The following is a 21,167-nucleotide window of genomic DNA, read 5'->3' as shown; positions in this document are numbered from 1 at the left end:
TCTTTGGACCAGTAACCCCCCCCCCCCAGTTAAGATTAACAACAGCCATGGGGTGGCTAAGTGTGTTGTTGTGAGCATCGGTTACTTGGTACTGGTGACCAAGTAGGTGTTGTTCAGGGTGGACCAGTTTCTCTATGACCATAGTCACACTGGCACCAGTGTCCCTGTAGGCCTGAACCTCAACACCATTTATTAGGGGTAGCTGCTTGTACTTATCCATATTAAGGGGACAAGCAACTAAGGTGGCTAAATCAATAGCCCCCTCAGAGACTAACACAGCCTCTGTGGCCTCCCTAACAAGGCCAACCCCAACTAAGTTACCAATAGTGAGCCCAGCGACTCCCTTGGATTGGCTATTAGTAGGTTTGCTCCCACCACCACTGCTATTAGTAGGGACACTAGGTGTAGCAGTAGGGGTTGTAGTGGTAGGAGGCTTGGTGCTTTTCTTTGGACAACTGAGATCTGTTGTCCAATGGCCTTCTACTTTACATAAATAGCACCATGGTTTCTTTTCTTTGTTTTGATTAAAGGAGGATTTGGACCCACCACCCCCACCAGAGTGTTTTTGTGGGCCTGATGAAGACTCATTTTTAGATTTGTCCCCACCCTTGTCAGAAGACTTACCATCCTTCTTTTTGTTGCCATCTTTGTCACCCGCTGTATGAACGTTTCTGTTCACCCTTGTTCTGACCCATTTGTCTGCCTTCTTTCCCAATTCTTGGGGAGAGGTCAGATCAGAGTCCACCAAGTACTGGTGCAACAAATCAGACACACAATTATTAAGAATATGCTCTCTCAGGATCAAGTTATACAGGCTTTCAAAGTCAGTAACCTTACTGCCATTTAACCACCCCTCCAAGGCCTTCACTGAATGGTCAATGAAATCAACCCAGTCTTGTGAAGACTCCTTGTTGGTCTCTCTGAACTTTATCCTGTATTGTTCAGTGGTTAAGCCATAACCATCCAGGAGTGCATTCTTAAGTACTGTAAAATTATTGGCATCACTTTCTTTCACAGTAAGGAGCCTATCCCTACCTTTTCCACTAAATGATAGCCATAGGATAGCAGCCCACTGCCTTTGAGGGACATCCTGTACAACACAGGCCCTCTCAAGTGCAGCAAACCACTTGTTAATGTCATCCCCCTCCTTATAAGGGGGAACTATCTTGTGCAGATTCCTGGAATCATGCTCTTTTACAGGATGACTATGGGGAATACTGCTGCTGCCACCATGGGTTTCTAAACCCAACTTCTGTCTTTCCTTCTCTATCTCTAAAGACTGTCTATCCAAATCCAGCTGTTGCTTTTTAAGCTTCAGTCTGGTTTGTTCCACCCTCAACTTGTTGAGTTCCCTTTCTAACAATCTGTCATCAGGGTTGGTGGGAGGGACATTTCTAGATACAGAGGTATGATGGGAATGAACAGAAGGAGACCTGTCCCTTACAGAGGCCACCCTAACAGCTTGGCTGACAGTGTAATGTGAGAGCACATCATCTGTATGATGTGACTCCACCTCAGTACCAACTATGCTAGACTGTCTTGTAATGGGAAGGCTAAGAAGTTTCTTTCCTGAACCTTTTCCTGGGGGAGTCCCTGGATCAGATTGAGAACCATTAGCTACTTTTTCAACAGATGGGGCACTTTTAGCCTTATCTTGTTCTCTAAGCATGTTAAGTAACAGTTCTAAGGAAGGATTCTTCCCTACACTCAAACCTCTCTTTATGCAGAGACTCCTTGCTCCTTTCCAGCTAAGGTGATCATATGCAGTCTTAGACAGGTCAACATTTTGGCCTGTGCCAGACATTTTTAGAGAGAGTTAAAGTGATAGAAAAAGAGAAAAGAGTCTGTCAGAGCTTTTTAGAAAGACAGAAAAAACTTTTTAAACTTTTAAGAACTTTTTGAAAGTTTAGAAGTACTTTTCAGCACTTTAGAAAAGAGTGAAAAGAGGAAATGCAAAACTTTTTAGCTATGTGTACACACACTGAACTTGTTTTGTATATTTTTCTCTTATGAAAAGTACAATGACAAGAGTGGTAAGTAGTCTCAAAGCACTTATCCCACCGCTGCACAACCAATGCAGGAGGCCGGACTGGCTTGTAGTGAGTACCAAGGGGTACTTGCACCTTGCACCAGGCCCAGTTATCCCTTATAAGTGTATAGGGTGTCTAGCAGCTTAGGCTGATAGATAATGGTAGCTTAGCAGAGCAGCTTAGGCTGAACTAGGAGACGTGTGAAGCTACTACAGTACCACAAGTGTCACTTGCACAATATCATAAGAAAACACAATACACAGTTATACTAAAAATAAAGGTACTTTATTTTTATGACAATATGCCAAAGTATCTTAGAGTGTACCCTCAGTGAGAGGATAGGAAATATACACAAGATATATGTACACAATACCAAAAATATGCAGTATAGTCTTAGAAAACAGTGCAAACAATGTATAGTTACAATAGGATGCAATGGGGACACATAGGGATAGGGGCAACACAAACCATATACTCCAAAAGTGGAATGCGAACCACGAATGGACCCCAAACCTATGTGACCTTGTAGAGGGTCGCTGGGACTATTAGAAAATAGTGAGAGTTAGAAAATTAGCCCTCCCCAAGACCCTGAAAAGTGAGTGCAAAGTGCACTAAAGTTCCCCCAAAGACATAGAAGTCGTGATAGAGGAATAATGCAGGAAAGACACAAACCAACAATGCACAACGATGGATTTCCAATCTAGGGTACCTGTGGAACAAGGGGACCAAGTCCAAAAGTCACAAGCAAGTCGGAGATGGGCATATGCCCAGGAAATGCCAGCTGTGGATGCAAAGAAGCTTCTACTGGACAGAAGAAGCTGAGGTTTCTGCAGGAACGAAAAGGGCTAGAGACTTCCCCTTTGGTGGACGGATCCCTCTCGCCGTGGAGAGTTGTGCAGAAGTGTTTTCCCGCCAAAAGAACGCCAACAAGCCTTGCTAGCTGCAAATCGTGCGGTTAGCGTTGTTGGATGCTGCTGTGGCCCAGGAGGGACCAGGAGGTCGCAAATTGGACCAGGCGGTAGAGGGGACGTCGAGCAAGACAAGGAGCCCTCTCAGCAGCGGGTAGCACCCGGAGAAGTGCCAGAAACAGGCACTACGAGGATGCGTGAAACGGTCCTCACCCGAAGTTACACAAAGGAGTCCCACGTCGCCGGAGACCAACTTGGAAAGTCGTGCAATGCAGGTTAGAGTGCCGTGGACCCAGGCTTGGCTGTGCACAAAGGATTTCCGCCGGAAGTGCACAGGGGCCGGAGTAGCTGCAAAAGTCACGGTTCCCAGCAATGCAGTCTAGCGAGGTGAGGCAAGGACTTACCTCCACCAAACTTGGACTGAAGAGTCACTGGACTGTGGGAGTCACTTGGACAGAGTTGCTGGATTCGAGGGACCTCGCTCGTCGTGCTGAGAGGAGACCCAAGAGACCGGTAATGCAGCTTTTTGGTGCCTGCGGTTGCAGGGGGAAGATTCCGTCGACCCACAGGAGATTTCTTCGGAGCTTCTAGTGCAGAGAGGAGGCAGACTACTCCCACAGCATGCACCACCAGGAAAACAGTCGAGAAGGCGGCAGGATCAGCGTTACAGAGTTGCAGTAGTCGTCTTTGCTACTATGTTGCAGTTTTGCAGGCTTCCAGCGCGGTCAGCAGTCGATTCCTTGGCAGAAGGTGAAGAGAGAGATGCAGAGGAACTCTGATGAGCTCTTGCATTCGTTATCTAAAGTTTCCCCAGAGACAGAGACCCTAAATAGCCAGAAAAGAGGGTTTGGCTACTTAGGAGAGAGGATAGGCTACTAACACCTGAAGGAGCCTATCAGAAGGAGTCTCTGACGTCACCTGGTGGCACTGGCCACTCAGAGCAGTCCAGTGTGCCAGCAGCACCTCTGTTTCCAAGATGGCAGAGGTCTGGAGCACACTGGGGGAGCTCTGGACACCTCCCAGGGGAGGTGCAGGTCAGGGGAGTGGTCACTCCCCTTTCCTTTGTCCAGTTTCGCGCCAGAGCAGGGCTAAGGGGTCCCTGAACCGGTGTAGACTGGCTTATGCAGAATTGGGCACATCTGTGCCCAAGAAAGCATTTCCAGAGGCTGGGGGAGGCTACTCATCCCCTGCCTTCACACCATTTTCCAAAGGGAGAGGGTGTAACACCCTCTCTCAGAGGAAGTCCTTTGTTCTGCCATCCTGGGACAAGCCTGGCTTGACCCCAGGGGGGCAGAAACCTGTCTGAGGGGTTGGCAGCAGCAGCAGCTGCAGTGAAACCCCAGGAAAGGCAGTTTGGGAGTACCAGGGTCTGTGCTACAGACCACTGCGATCATGGAATTGTGCCAACAATGCCAGGATGGCATAGAGGGGGCAATTCCATGATCTTAGACATGTTACATGGCCATATTCGGAGTTACCATTGTGAAGCTACATATAGGTAGTGACCTATATGTAGTGCACGCGTGTAATGGTGTCCCCGCACTCACAAAGTCCGGGGAATTGGCCCTGAAGAATGTGGGGGCACCTTGGCTAGTGCCAAGGTGCCCTCACACTAAGTAACTTTGCACCTAACCTTTACCAGGTAAAGGTTAGACATATAGGTGACTTATAAGTTACTTAAGTGCAGTGAAAAATGGCTGTGAAATAACGTGGACGTTATTTCACTCAGGCTGCAGTGGCAGGCCTGTGTAAGAATTGTCAGAGCTCCCTATGGGTGGCAAAAGAAATGCTGCAGCCCATAGGGATCTCCTGGAACCCCAATACCCTGGGTACCTCAGTACCATATACTAGGGAATTATAAGGGTGTTCCAGTAAGCCAATGTAAATTGGTAAAATTGGTCACTAGCCTGTTAGTGACAATTTGGAAAGAAATGAGAGAGCATAACCACTGAGGTTCTGATTAGCAGAGCCTCAGTGAGACAGTTAGTCACTACACAGGTAACACATTCAGGCACACTTATGAGCACTGGGGCCCTGGTGAACAGGGTCCCAGTGACACATACAACTAAAACAACATATATACAGTGAAAAATGGGGGTAACATGCCAGGCAAGATGGTACTTTCCTACATCTGTGCCACTAAGGACGCAATGCTCCAGTCCTGGACTTTTATTTTACAATCAATTGTTTTAAGGGATGTTAGCTCAGCGCATGGTTAAGGTCAGCTTTAACAAACTGTGGGTAGATGTCTTCAGGTCACAGTAGACTACTGTTACTTGCAGAGTGTGGCTGCTTCAGTGTCGGAGCCAATGTCGCAGAAGTTGGAACAAGCTTGCTGTCAGTCAGAAGTGTATATCTACTGGCCGCATAGAGACGGGGGCCCTAGCCAGCACACTGAAGTTCATCCACCGAGGCACTGAGGCGAGGATACCCTGGCACGGAGCGCTGACTGTCATCTAAAACTCAAGGAACTGTGTGGTTCATTAGAATCTAGATCTGTCCGCCCCTGTTCAAGTGCACTTCTTGCATGTTTTGCTTGAGTGTATGGCTTTACAGCGCATGATTACATCGCCTCAAGATGCTGACTTCCAGCAGCCAGTAGTAAACTGGACCAGAGGCGAACCTTGCACCCAGATAGCCGCTTCTTATATCTAATTCTGCCGGTTTTGAGCGGTTAATTTTATTCACAGTTTGGGTCCTGGATTTGTCCTCGTTGCCACGAGTAACCCGAGCCATAAATCTGGCTGGCACAGCTGGGTGCCCTAGGCATCGCACGGGTGAAACGTGTAATAAAAACAATGCTCTGCTTGGCAGCCAAAACCCATGGTGTGCAGAGCGGCGAGTTCAAACAGAGAAGAAGCATTTCTTCAGAAATCAGACCCGGAAGAGCTCATTAATGCGGGAGTATAGGCTGCAAACGCAATTAAATGAACACAGATTAATGTGTTTGGGCCGTCGGGAATGGAACACAGTCAGTTGCATGCAATTAATTACCCACATTTTGAAAGATATTCTCAGAAGGGCTGGAAAAACCTCACTTTACAAGAGCAGCAAGTGCATTAAAGGCTAGTGCCAGCTATTCATTCAGTTATCTGGCGGGATAGATTGTTGAATATTTACTGGCAGGGCTGCAAATTTGCTCCAGATTCAGTGTCTTTTTTAGAAGGTATGTTTCCTGTGGCACTATGTCCTCACACCAAACAATGCCAGAGCTTAGCTCGCAATTTAGGACAAACATGATCACAGCACGAGCAATGAACAAGGGCCAACGAATCATGGAGCTGCTTTCATGCTGTTTTCAGCATGAGAGTACAGCCAGGATTGGTCGGAGCAAGCCAACATAGCACTCCTCCTTAAACTAGAAACCTGTTCCTGTAGTCCACCCGGTATGATACACAGTTAGTATTGGTGTGGGCTGAAGTGCGCATGTTAGGCTGGCCGTCGCAAGACAGTCGGCCAATAGAGCATGCGCACTTTAGGCAAATCATTTCTGCTGCCAATCAGCAGCAGGAATGGCCCTGTCACAGAGAGACACAGTGTGATCTTAATCACTGAAGTGATCATGTCAATTATGTTTGCTGCATCTGCTACACTCGAGCAGGCAGGGTGATGCTCCTCTGCCCTTGAGGAGGAACCGCCACTGCCTTACCTCCAGGAGCAAGGGTGTCAAGTAGATACTAGCCCTGGTCACACAGCAGATCTTCGAGTATTCTCTAGAGCACTCCCTTCCTCAGTCAGAAATAACTTGGACCTGAAACACAATGGCATGGGTTGGATCTCACCATTAATACACATTTCACAGATAGGGGATTTAGATCACCGACTGAAGCCTCAGAACCTGTTTGGATTATTTACTTTAAAATATAATTTTCAGGCTTCTCCACAGACACACCTTTGTGTTGGCACTCACAACAGATGGCAAGGGGGCTGGATCCAAGCGCACAATGAAGTGTGAGATCTCTGCAGCTGTCATCAGCCTTTCTGAAATAGTAATTATGGGTTGACAAAAAGATAGGTCCTGCCTAGAAACATGCTCACCTTGAACAACAGAAATGCAGTCTCACCATTCACCTCCACTCATCTATAAAATACAAAGAACTAATCAGAAGCCGTCCTTTGCAACCATGGTCCTCACTAAAATTAAAAAGGAGGCCCGGTCTCCACCCTCTCTCATGTCAATGCCTTAGTCTCCACTCCACAGCCAGAGGCATCCATACACCACACTTCCACTTTCAAGCACCAGGATACCTTTTTGTAGGCAACTGCATGCTTTACTAAATGCTTAATATAACAACTGACTCAGGAAGCTCTCTCCATCCTCCATCTTGTGCCATATTAAGGCAGGGGTGTTCAAAAAGGATTCCACTGGCCACCGCACTAAGATTCACACAACACAGAGTCTCACTACTGTACAGGTGCTACACACCAACTGCACATACACTCGACATGCACAAAGGATGTAAATGCAAGGTTCTGGGTTTCACACAAAAATCTCTCCTTAGTACAGAGAAAAGGTTATGATCACATTAAAGACCACCACTCCTGCATGTGATGCACCGGGAATGGGCAGTAGTTCAATGTCCATTATGATGGTATGAATGGTGGGCACCTACAGGTCACAGAATATGTTCTGGACTTTGGTGTTCCATGGATATGCCTAGACCTCTGTGCACTTGCTAGATTAGTGCAAAACCAGGGACAAAATAAAGAGTGAAGATACCAATTCAAAATAAAGAGTCAGGATACCCGTTCACATGCAATCGGGCACTTAGGGACAGAGGTACATTCCTGTTTATCATGTGGGGAATATTCCTATCTCAACAAACATCTATTTCAAGGATTTTACTCTAAAATAGAAGATTTAAAAGTGGGCCATTAGCAAACCTTGAACTTGGGACAGACTGTGTCTTTCTTCAAGAATCAAGAGATTATATACTGCTTCAGACAGTTAATGCAATCTTAGTATCAAAGAAAAGCGCTTGGAAACAAATCATGCTACATGAAGCTGTACAGAGATCCACAACTAAGTTGAACGCTTAGATATTATTTGCCAATTTACTAACTTCGTCAACTTCCAATAGGCTTAAAAGTAGATATTTTTAACAAGAGGACAACAAACCAAACATAGGGTAAGGGGGGTCATTTTCATCTCATTAATTCTTTTTACTTTTCATTCAAATACATCAGAAGTCTTGTTGGATACACATGGATCTTTTTGAAGCAATGTGCTTGTCAGTTCACAAATAAAAGTTGAATATCTTCCTCAACTGGTTGGTGGCTGCAGTGATGTGATTAATTTAGTCCATCCTCTTTGCATCCTTCAAGGCTCCACACCTATCTCTGAAACAGATCTGGCCAGTGTTGGCTTAAGATCACAGACTTTAAAGTTCCCGGTTTGAAGCCTTCCAGTTCACATTAACAAGCTACCCACAGTTCCACGTATATAATAACTAATGCTCACCCTTAATCCTCCAATTTCAGAAATCACAACATTCAGGGAAATTCTGCAAACAGCCCTGTTCAGACAATCATATGACTGAGAAGCAATATCAGACCTAACAACTAGTATTGCAAGATGACCAGATTCTCAGTGGGTATTTTGCAATCCAAATCCATCTGCCACTCAATGCACACCTCCTTTCAACACTAGGAACAACCTCTATCCTTCTGTCCTTTCTTGACAATCAAACAGACCTGAACTCCATATTTCAAATTCAAATCTACATATGCACTCAACAGGTCTACTTAACCATCCAAGGGCCAAACAAATACTTTGCTGCCAGTTCTGATGCAGCCAGATTTGTAAAGAAATAGAAAGAGGTGAAAATGATTAAACTGAAGTTCTAGACCTCACCGACCACCTAATGCACTCTTCCCCATCTGTTTATTTATGGTCATCTTCATCACCACTACTGTACATCTGGGGTTCCTCTTGGTCAAATGACATACAAAAAACGAACTAACAAAGACATCCTCAACAGCTATGCAGAGTTGTACCTATTTTCTTTCCAACCAATATGCCTTCCTGGTGGAGTCACAAATCAAATACAAACTGGACCACTCTACTGCCCAAAATGTGTACTTCCTAATATTGCAGATGGACCTGGCTTCAAAATTTGACCACAACCTAGTTTAAAGTCTAAACAGGAGAGAAACCATTCAAATTCCTTCAATGATCCCACTGCCACATATGTCCTAGTTCAGGCTAAGTGTTTTCCTGACCTATAAATGATTCATCAGCACTAACATGTGATATTCATATGATTGATCCTGACTTCGTTTACCTTCTTTTAGTCTTTCATATTGCCACAGGGTGGACGCACACTAAAGTCATTCAGGTCAGGTTGTGATGGGTACTACAAGCTATGCTGCCATTACTATAATTATAATTAGTATATTCCAACGCTACCTTCTATTGATTCATATTTTTTCATTCGCCCACAGATCAAATTCAGGCCATCAAACTTCTCCTTCAGAAAAGGATTGAAAATCTCTCTTTCCAAAACCTTAGGCCATTTGGTCTAGTGATGCTGAATAAAATGTTCTGCACCTAAAGGTGATTGATTCTATGATGGCCAAACCATCAATTCCATAAAATAACGCAATGTTCCTAACCAGATATAATACATGTCTAATAACTCCAGGGTCAATGCTCAAATAAGACAAGTAGACTCCAGAGATAGACAAATGCCATAAAACATACTTACCGAGCCATGGCAAGATTGCAGAATCCAGCATATTGAAGGCAATCCTGCTGTTTAAGTTCCTTAGCCAACTGACCTAGAAAAAAAGAAAAATGCATTGTAATACCTGTTGTCTAAAATGCTTAGAGAAAGCTATCCCCAAACACATTTTTTATGATGGTCTCAGAAATAGTGGCAAGATGGCATCTGGTGGTGAATTTAATGGCTGGTCAGTCATTTCTGTGCTAATTTAACTAGATTATTTTCTCTGCTGAGCTGCTTGAGGGATGCCATGGCCTACCACAGATGTACAACAGGTGTCAGAACTGTCTGGAAGGTTCCTGAACATGTGGAGGGCAGCACAGGACTTGAGGAGTGCTGAATTATAGGCACTGAGAAATTCCACCCTGAGTGACCAAGATGGCAGCTACTGAAGGAGTGGGGATTAGAAAACTCTTTGCACTATCTGAGATGGCGCTGCAGTTTAGCCCGAGGTGCCGGAGGCAGGACCTTGAGCTAACAAGGTGGATGACACTTCTTCAGAAAAAGTAAAGTTGCAGTGGTCCACTTCACCACTACTCTCTAAGGACCCCATTGCATCCTTGCGGAGGTGGTGGGAGGAAGAGGAAGAAAGTTACTATGTTAGATGCTGCATTTTTCCTGGCTTGTGATCTGAGCTAACAGCTGTACGAAGGAGGAGCATTGACTGTGGGCAAGACAGGAAATATTTCTTTCAGCAACATACCAGAGAAAGAAGCACTCATAAGGTGGACAGGACAGAGAACAAATCAGCTGTGGATACATCTGGGAACCTGGCAAAAAAGGGTGACTGGCACTGTAGCTGTGACAAACTCAGAGGCCAAGGTTCAAAACATGGTGGACCACAAATGGAGAAGTGAGAAAGTTATTGGAGCTCTGCCAGGGGACATTGGCAGCTATATTACATGCACAGAACTCACACAAACTCTAGAAAATACAAGTAGGTCTGCAAATGTAAGGGTCCTGGGCTTTTCTCATGGAGCATCCGCAAAGCAACTCAGCACCTCACCTCTACTGATAATCTGTCAATTTGTGGTCATGCTGTCTCAGTGCTTGTCAAAAAGTTTTGATAGCCCTAGGGGAATCTGGCCCCACTGCTTCTACAGATGGCTAAACAATAATGGTTACACCAGGTTACCGGGACAGACTAGAATCAGTAATATGTGATCAGTAATTATCTCAATACTGCATGATGCTCAATGGGCAGAAGGGAACACCAGAGTAGACCCACATTTAAAAGTAACCACTGAAGCCAAAGATAACATAAGAACAAGCACTGTCACTTCAGCTGCATATCCATTAATTGGCCTGGCTCCGTCAATCCTTCAAAATCAGCCATAAGTGAAATCTCATGAAGCGGGAGAACTGTATGTGTCTTAGCTCCCGGAATACCAGGGGCATAAATAGTATTAAAAAAATTATCTTAACATGCTGAAGGCCTTTAAAGAATTTGATACTGTATGTTTTCAGAGAATCTGATCTCTCTTCTCATCTCCAATAGCAAATTACCTAACAGTTCTTCAGTACTGCCACACCCTCAAAGTGTGGAGGCCTCATTAAGCGTTGCTACATATATGTACAACTCCATAGCATCGGAATCAACAAAGCTACAAACGGGGTAAAAATATGCTAGCGCTACTACTAAGACCAGGAAAGTGGGGTGCAACAAAACTGAACCCCTAATAAAATCTAATGTCTACTTTAACCCATATGATGTGTATAAAGAGAAAACAACTGAAGCTTTACTACCTGCAATTCAAGCAACAATGGCAGTCCATCTAGATGAGATGTGAATTCTCAGAGGGGATTTAATTGGAGAGCATTTTGTCTCTGATACCGAGATTTGACTGCACAAGCTGGTTGATGCTTACTGGAAAGTTCAACTGGCTCAGACCAGACCTCACCAGAAGGGGAAAGGGGAAGCTTTGGCCAAAACCTGGGATTGTGACATTTAAATTGTTGCTTCACTACACGTCAACCATCCGAATACACACATCTCACCTTATCGATGACCCACCCTTGACTACACTGGGGTTGCAATTATGGACTATAAAAAAATAGTTATTACTCCATTATCCCATGTTAGAAACTGACCATTTTTACCCAAAAAGTGTCAAAAAAATAACTGTTGGTTGTACGATGCACAAGTTTAGATAGGGAAAAAGCTCAATGTAGAATCAGGTGATGCAGGAGTCAGAGACAATCTGTAGGTCCATATACGGATTGCATGGACACATTTTCAACAGGAGCAAGTTATTCTCTATATCCTTCTCAGCAATGGTCAGTGGGTACTAGACCTGGCTATTCAGTGTTGCACTGCTCGCCCGTCTCACCTGGGTCACATGTAATAAATCCTACCCAAAATGAAGAGATTAGGCTCTTGAAAAGGAAGCACTACCTGGAGGAAGGCATCCAAGCTATTACATAAAATTATGGGAAATAGTTCTGGGCACTTAAAAATGGTTATGAAGAGAGACAATTCTTAGCACTATACGAGGCTGGAAAACAGAATGACTACATGAAATTCTGGAATGTAATGAATCGGTGATTATCACTTCAAAAATCAGTAACCGCAATTAACATCTTTCCAGCCGAGTAGTCAGCTCTCATAACCAGCTTATAGGTGTATAATTCTCTAGGAGCACAACAGGAGGAACTGGTAAATGAACAACAGTTATTTTTGTAAACAGATTTTATTCGTTTTCAAGAAACGTTAGGCAATGTACAGCAAGAGTAAGGACAAGAACTCCACCATCTCTAACATGTTCAGATCTTGCAAACCTATTCTGTGAAAAAATCCACTCACTTCCCCCTAGTCACGTCTGTTGATTTATACATTAAACGTTTATGCCCAAAGTGGAATCATCTTGTTTCGGCAAGTGTAAGGCAATTTGTGATCATGGTTCATGGTTTGGAGCCAGACTCCAGGGAGCAAAGCATCAACAGTCTCAGGTAGTCCGACAGTTCTAAGCGGGGGTTGTCTCTAAGGGATTGCTCGGGAACATCGTTGGCAACGGGGATCAGGATCTTTCATGCAATCCACCAGTCCCTCCCAGGCCCTCGCCATGTCCAATGAACCACGCCGCTGTCTAGCCTCCTAGAGCAGCAATGCACTCTCATATCCCACCCATCTCCAAAGCTAACCGATTATCTGGTCTTTTGCAGACATCTCGTCCCAACATTGCCTCATTAGTATCAGTTCCGAATGGCCCTCCAAGGCACAGTAAACTGTGATCAGTTGGTGGAGTGTGGGTATGTGGTGTGCCAGCCATCCATTGCGTCAGCCACTGAAGCTGCGCTGCGAGATAGTAAGACTCAAACTCAGGGACGGCCATACCTCCCTCCCCCACCAGTCTCGTCAGTTCTACCCTTCCACGTCCTGAGCCCACAGGAAAAGGATGATAAGTGTGTGAAGTTCTCTGGTTAATGGCCAGGGAATCCATAGTTGGAGTACCACAAAGAAATATAATAATCAGAGGAGTGCAATCATGGGGGCGTGGCTAAGCCAGCGTTAATGGCGGACGCAAGCTGAGTGAGCTCCGAGTCTCGCCCGTCTTATCCAATGCCACACGGGGGATCGGAGGCTGGCGGCACCTGGCTGAGGAGGTGTTGGGCAGCTGTGGGGCCCCAGGCCGTGGCGGGACTGGGTGCTGGCCCCCAAGAGCAGTGCGGAGTGGAATCGGGCCGGGCCCACGTGGATCCACGGCCCACCGGGCTTGGGTGAGCGGCGGGCATGGACTTGCTGCAGCGCGCGAGCACAGCGCGGTAAGGCCCAGCCGCGGGAACCTGCATGGAGGGGCCCCTGGAAGGACAGTGCCCCAATGGAGGAGAAGAGGAGCCCGAGGACATTACAGGTGCACGATGGGGGGTGCTGGCCTCCTGTGCGGGGCGCTTGGGCACTGAGGGAGGGGGGCTGGGCCCTCCGACCGCGCGGCCTGGATTGCTGGCCTGCCCCGGACTGCAGGGTTTGACTGAGACCTTGGGGGCCTTAAGTTGGTACCCAGTGGCCTAGAGGCGGGCGGCAGGAGGAAGGTAGTGGAGCAATCGTGGGCTGGGCTGCTCGTGCTGCTGCGCAGCGCCGTTCTGGGGGCGCAAGCAAGCGGGCCTAGCCCTGTTTGGAGATCTGGTGAGGTGCTGGTCCGATCGGCATCAGAAGCGACTGGGTGGCGGAGTTATTGCCGGCTACGGGGAGTCGGTCCCCCCTGGTATCTGGTGCTGAGGAATCAAGCCAGTGTGGTGGCTGACTGAGAGGAGCTAGAGGCTGACCTGGAGGGCCCACTTTGCCACGTGACTGCCGCATTGGTTGCAATGGTCTCCCAGCCTGGTCTTCCCGCTTATGTTGGGTGCGCCAGGGGGCTCTAGGCTGCTGAAACTGGTGGTGTGCCGGCTGGCGAGTGGAGTGGCGCTGGCTGGAGCCCACGATGGCCCTAATCCTGGCGGGGACGGGCCGCCTTCGCTCTGGCACAGGAGCTGGGAGGTCGCAGGACTCTGCTGCGCAAGACAGGCAGAAGTTTGATGCGGTGCTGGCTGCAGAGGAACACATCGGCGACTGGCTGGAGCGGGCTCGCACATCTTTGGAAGCTAAGATCGACAAGGTAGCCAGCGACCTTGTCTTGCTACACGCTGCCCACCGAAATCTGGTGGATAAAACAGGTATGATAGAGGCGTGAGTGGATGAGCTGACACCGGTGACCTCTCGCTTGGAGTCTACGATGGGGGATGTTCTAGCACGTGTGGTGGAGCTGGAGCGTCGTGTGGAAGACGCGGAGGGCCGCAGCAGAAGAAATAACATACGGGTGGTTGGATTGCCGGAAGGCACGGAGGGCCGTGACGCGGTGGCATACTCTGAGAGCTGGCTTCGGGGACTGGTACCTATTTGGATGGCCCGGCAATGCTGTAACCTTCTGCTTGGAGTAAATGGGACGCCTGGACTACAGAGTTGATATATTACTAAATATGTGCCGATAGTTGGCCCGACTGCCAGGCATGGGAAACTCTTATGGGTAGACCGAGCAGGTTGTTGCTGGTACTGTAGCTGTCTCCGATTGCTGTTTAAAACTGCGGTTAGCCGCTCACCCCTCCCCCCCTCTGTTATCCACTCTAGCCAGGTTGACTGGCTTAGTGAGTGCTTGCTTCCTTGTATGATTTGGCCTACCCCACTCTCCTGCTAACGGAGAATTAGAATGTGTGATTATGTTGTTAAATGTCCACATTGTTGGGTTTGGGCACAGACCAGTTGTTTATCTGATCTGATGGTATTGGTTTGGTTCTGGTTATGTTGGAGGCTATATACAGGGCGTCTGACCGGGTGCTGGGAATCTGTTACTGCATGCGCAGTACTACCTTAAGGGTGGGACGGGCAGTGAGTGGGCGTGCCACACTGTTGAATCCATATATCGCAATCACTTGGAATGTGCGCGGCATACACACGCCTAGACGCAGGTACTCCATATACTCATATCTTAAAAGGCACTCAGTCCATCTTGCTTTCTTGCAGGAGACCCATTTGGCGCTTTCAGAGCTCCCTCGCTTGCAGTGCCGCTGGAGAGGGCAGCTATATGCAACAGGTCACTCCACTTATGCTAGGGGTGCCCTGATTTGGATTAAAGCGGGTGTTCCCTTTGTAGCAGAGGAGCAGATCATAGACTCGCAAGGGAGATTCGCCCTGGTCCGTGGACGGCTTGCGGGCCGGGCCACAGTGCTGGGCTCTATATACGCCCCAAATGTAGATCAGACTTCCTTTCTGCACAATCTGCCCACCACTTAGCGGGTTAGAGTGACTATCCCTGGTTACTGGTAGGGGACTTTAACAGTGTGCTAGATATTGACTTAGATCGTTCCTTCCCCCCATTGCTTATGAGCCCCTGCTGTGGCATCTGTGCGTGGGTTGGTAAATTGGACGCAACATTGGCACCTGATAGATGTATGGCGGCAGTGGAATGCTGCAGACAGAGTTTACTCGTATTATTCTGCCCCATACTCCCTGCATGTACGACTGGATAGAATGTTCTGCACGCAGGACTTGACCTCTGCGGTCGTGGACGTGGATTATTTGGGACGCACGCACTCAGATCACAACCCACAGATCATGCGTTTGGGTTGGGATCTCCCCCCCTCAGCTGTTCCTACCTGGAAACTCAGACCTGAGCTCTTGGAGGATGCTGCTTTTAAAGCATCGCTGGATGAGGCGATCCCTGAAATTACTTTAGCATAATGATGGTACTGCCTCTATGGGCCTGCTGGAGTTGGATGCCTTTAAGGTCTTCATCCGAGGTCACTATATGGGGACTCAGTGTAATTTGCGCTGCTCGACTGAACATGATCTAGCCCGTACAGAGCGGGACTCGCTGCGCCCAGAGAGGGAAGCTGCTCGGAGCCCCGCAGAGGAGGCCTTGTTATCCAAGGCTCGTGCTGAGCGTTTGTCGCTACTTGAACGGCTGCGTCGTCTGAATTATGCTGCGTACTCAGTGAGAATGCACGCTTCAGCAGACAAGTCGGGCAGACTTCTGGCCTGGTTGGTCAGAGGTGATCGCGACCATTGCCCGATTATGGAGGTCCGTTCGGAGTCTGGTTGTCTGTTGCATACGCCTGGGGAAATGCATTCTGCGTTTACGCAGCATTACCAGGCGCTGTATGCCTCAATGGTGACTTCCCCTGAACGGTCTTGTAATGAGTTTCTCGCTAGCGGGGAACTCCCATGTCTGACGGTGGACCAGGGGAATGCACTGGAGGAGCCTCTTGATCTCGCTAAGATACAGGCCAGTATTCGTGAACTGGCGTCTGGCAAGACGCCAGGCCCAGATGGTCTGCCGGCTGACTTTTACAAGGCATTTACTTCAATTCTTGCACCCAAGCTTCTCCGTGTTTATGAGGAGGCAGTACGGAGGGGATGCTTGACGACATCTCAGAGAGAGGCGCTGCTGGTGTCCCTTCCCAAGCCTGACAAGGACCCGGTAGAGTTGGGCTCGTACCGACCGCTAGCAATGCTCAACACAGACTATAAAACCCTCGCCAAAACACTAGCAATTCGTCTTGCGCCTATAACATCGGGCTTGGTACACCCGGATCAAAATGGGTTTGTGCCGGCGAGGGACATGTCACACAACATCAGGCGGCTGTTTCGCATCATGCACTATGCGAGACGGGACTGGCCACGAGCGGGATGTCTTGTCCTCGACCTGGAGAAGGCCTTTGATTCCCTAGAGTGGCCCTATCTTTTCAGGGTCTTGCGGCGGTTTGGCATGGGACCCCACTTTACTTGGATGGTCAAGTTGCTATATACTAATCCTCAGGTCAGGGTTAAGATGGGGGGCATTATATCAGAGTCAGTCAATGTGTGCAGAGGTACGAGGCAAGGTTGCCCCCTTTCCCCGCTGCTGTTTTCCTTTGCCATGGAGCCACTGGCGGCGGTTTTGCGTGACAGGGGTTCTAGTTGGGGTATTACCCTGGGGGACGGCATGCATGTGGCATCGCTGTACGCTGATGACCTTTTGTTGTATTTTAGGGATATTACGCGAATCCCCTCAGAGGTTGGGACCCTGTTGCAACAATTTGCTTCGTTATCTGGCCTCAAGGTCAATTGGTCCAAATCATGCCTCTTCCCTTTTGACTCTACCCTTTCGAACCCAGAGCTTTGTCTTGCTGGGAGCATTGTCCCATGGCAACCACATGCATTCAGGTACCTAGGCATCCGTATTTATCACCGTGAGGGAGACCTAGTTGATGGAAATCTTAAGAGAGCGGTGTCTTCCATCAAATCAGAGATGGCTTTTTGGCAGACGCTGCCGCTGTTGGTGGCAGGTAGCATAGCGCTGCTAAAAATGATAGTCTTACCGCGCCTATTAAATTACTTTTCTAACCTCCCGCACTATATCCCCCCCAGCTTCTTCAGGAGTCTGGAGTCTACGTTGCGGGAATTCATTTGGAATGGGGGTCGCTGCGGAGTCGCGCTGAAAAAACTGTATTTACCGCTGGAGAGAGGCGGCCTGGCGGTCCCTAATCTGGAGCACTACTATCTGGCCTCTCAACTCCAGTGGGTGTCCAACTGGCTGAAGAGTCTTCATCTCACGACACGGTGACCACGGAAGGCCCTTGGTTCCTCATGCAAGTGTCACACCTGTTTCACCCACTCGCACGCGTGGCATTGCCGGGGCAAATATTCCTTAAGGTGGCTTATAGCTGTTATCGTAGATCCCTGAGCCTTATGGGGGGGGTAGTCCCATTTGCTCCAGCGTTGGTGTTGCTGGGTACTACTCGTGGCCCTAAGATGACGTCAGGTCCCGAGCTACGTGCGGGTATGCGGCGGAGTTATATACACTGGGTGGCCTCTATGATGATGGTAAGCTGATTCCGTTCCCTACACTGGTTCAGGAGTCGGGGCTGCCTGCAGGACAGTTCCTGTTATATAGTTCACTGTTGAGGTCCTTAGCATCTAGGTGGGGTGACGTGTCAGTAGCCTCTTCCACGCATTTGCTGGTACAGTACATACAGGTGATGGGGCAAGGACGGCACCTGGTTAGGTGGCTCACTACCGCGTTGCGCATACACACAGCCCTGGAATGTGATGCCCTGCATGTGGCCTGGGACAGGGATGCGACCGCCTCAATCACAGATGCGCAGTGGAAATCAGCTCTCTCCGGCCACGTTAATGTACCCCGCAACTCAAGATTTCGCTTGATCCAATTCTATATCATTCACAGGGACTACCCTCACTCCAGCCCGAGTGAACAGATATTTTGCTCGTCAAGATGCAGCCAGTCCCTGTTGTTCTTACATAGATGCAGACATGATACACATGTTATTGTCCTGCCCATCCTTCCATCGCTTCTGGAGGGCAGTGGTAGGCTGCCTATCGGAGTGCACGTCGCGTTCGGTTCCATTCACCTGGGAGGTTTGTGTGCTGGGCCTCTTTCCCAGGGGCATGCGGCATAGAGCTGCAGCGCGATTTCTGGATCTGGGCCTGATAACGGCTAAGCGGCTGATAACCCGCAGGTGGAAATCAGCAGACCCACCAGCTGAGCAGGCCTGGAAATATTCATTCGAGGTGTGGGCAAATGTGGAGGGAGTGGCGTTGGGAAGAGAAGACGCGCTGGGGCTGCGCAAGTATCCGTTATCGGACAGCTGGGAAAAGATGTTGTCATGTCTGCGGGGTATGGGACAGGACACCGATGCAGAGGGAGTCTAACTGCGGAGGTGGACGCGCATCTGCTCCCAGCGCAGGAATGTGAGGGGGGAGGTGCTGGTGCCTGGGTGGCCGGTCCATTCTCAGTTTTGGGGACGGGGCTGGATGTTATCAGTGTGGCAGGTTATTGTGGCTTGCATGTGCTCCTGTCCTGTACTGGTGCGAAAGGATAGTACAGGGAGGTTCCCACACCTATGGCGGTATGCTTTAAGTACAATCTATTGACTGTATAAATAGCACTCCAACGGTTGTTCATGTTCTTATGGTTAACTGTGATTTGTTTAAGTTATATACCTGCCAGTAAAACAATGTACGAACACGCTGATCCTCAGGTATGGTCTGAAGAGATACAGAGATATTTGTTGTCCTTCAAATTGTTTGTAGGCTTCAGGACTCTAATCTATGTATCTTCTCTTTAGACTTTGTATGCCCGTTAATCCTGAGTTATGTGAGTTCGGGCAAACTGTGGTTGAATACTCTAACTGGAGGTTTAGTTATCAGCTGGTTTGATGCTCACCTTCTTCTGTTGTGCGTATACAATTAACTAATAATTGCACAAATTTGTTATCCTACAGTTGATGTAAGTCAAAATGTTACAATACGCTGAAAATAATAATAAACAGATTTTTGAAAATCAGAGGAGTGCAATCATTTTAAGCAAGACCTCTCAGCCCACCACCAAGAGAGGGAGTGTTCTCCTGAATTCAACACTCATGCTAAGTATGCATACTGCCTTCCCAACATTCCTGTGTAGCAAATCGGCCTGGTAATGGTAAATTTGGACTCCCAGGTATGGTAGGCAATGAGGCTCCCATGGTAGTGACACCAGTCTCTCTATGGGGCTTTGGGCGGTCAGAATCAGGAATAATCTGGACTTCTGGCAGCTGACCCGTAGTCTGGATAATGAGCCGAATCTCCTTACCAACCTCAGGTCTGATGTCGTGTTCTGGAGAAAGATCAAAAGATCATCTGCATCTAAAGCTTTATGGCGGGTCTGCCCAGATATCTCAATCCCCCGGGAGCTGCCCCAAGTTCTGGCGTATCCAGTCAGTGGTTTCATTGCCAGCATGAAGAGCAATGAGGACAGGGGGCAACCCTGTCTAGTCCCCTGGCCTATCTCATAGGTCTGAAATAGTTCAGCCAGTTGGGACCGTGGCCATCGGATCCGTGTACAATAATCAAATGCAGGCCAGGAATCCGTGCCCTAGGTGGAAGTGATCCACTATACCATCGGGAAAGTTCCATTCTGGACTATCAAAAAACGTCTCTACATCCACTGCAAAGACTGCTGCGTTGGCACGATTGTGTCAGCTTCTAGCAGTGTCAGTTGTCTCCGGGCACTGAGCGCACTGTTGCGACCAGGGATAAATCCCGTCTGGTCGGGATGAATCAATTTAGCCATGTGGTGGAGAAGTTTAGTGGCCAGGATCTGGATAAGGATTTTATAATCTATGTTTAAAATTGATAATGGTCAGTTGGCTCTCATTATGTGCAGACCTTCCAGTTTTTAACAGCAGTATCACCAACACTTCCCAAATGGATGAAGACATGAGGCGTTTTCCACCGCTTTGTACAAGTCTACCAACCGAGGTGCCAACTCGTACACATATGTGGCATACAGCTCCACCATTAACCCATCTGTTCACGGTGTTTTGCCATGAGCTAAGGCTTTTATAGCCTCATGTAGGGTAATATCTCCTCTGCCTCCTCAGGTGTAAGCGTCGGGAGGGGTAGCACCGCCAAGAATTTGCCTATGGCATAGTCCACGTGGTCCGATGAGCTCGCGTATAACCCAGAGTAGCAGGTGGAGAATTGTTGGTTAGTTTCTGCTTGCTTATACAGCCTTGTTCCCTGAGCAGTCTCAAGCTCCACTATGACCGAACCCCTTTTCGGAGGGTAAGCAAGCCAGGCCAAGAGTGAGCCAGTGTGTCACCGTGCTGCATTTGCCTGTACAATATACTCCCTCTAGTCGAAACATCTTAGTTTCTCAATATGTTGCCCTCATAACTCATTTTCTTCGAGTAGGGCTTGGACCAGTCTTTATTGGGAAACATCACTTACAACTCAGTGAATTCAACAAAATGCATTTACAACGCATATGTGTTTAATTTCGTTGTAAAGGCATGAATGGTAAAGGTGTATGCGTGGTAAAGGTTTTAAAGGTAAGTACAGGTAAGTATTAAGTGGGCTGAGTGATGTATGTATGTATATATATATATATATATATATATATATATATATATATATATATATATATATAGTGTTCAGGGTGGGTAACAGTTAACGGTGGTAATTGCATTTTTAAGTTGTAAAAAAAGGTGGGTAT

The 21,167-nt window shown here is 47.8% G+C and overlaps 1 protein-coding gene across 1 annotated transcript in view; it reads right to left on the bottom strand.

Annotated features, from left to right (window-relative positions):
* The window catches only part of LOC138285069 (40-kDa huntingtin-associated protein-like), a 665,864-nt gene that overhangs the window by 570,778 nt on the left and 73,919 nt on the right, over positions 1 to 21,167 (bottom strand). Inside the window, exon 3 of the mRNA XM_069224556.1 lies at positions 9,646 to 9,718. Coding sequence (XP_069080657.1) covers positions 9,646 to 9,718 — 73 coding nt within the window. The remainder of the gene's footprint in view (positions 1 to 9,645; positions 9,719 to 21,167) is intronic.

This window comes from Pleurodeles waltl, chromosome 3_1, assembly GCF_031143425.1.
Source record: "Pleurodeles waltl isolate 20211129_DDA chromosome 3_1, aPleWal1.hap1.20221129, whole genome shotgun sequence".
In the NCBI taxonomy this organism is placed as follows: Eukaryota; Metazoa; Chordata; class Amphibia; order Caudata; family Salamandridae; genus Pleurodeles; species Pleurodeles waltl.
This window is presented reverse-complemented; position numbering and strand designations above follow the sequence as displayed.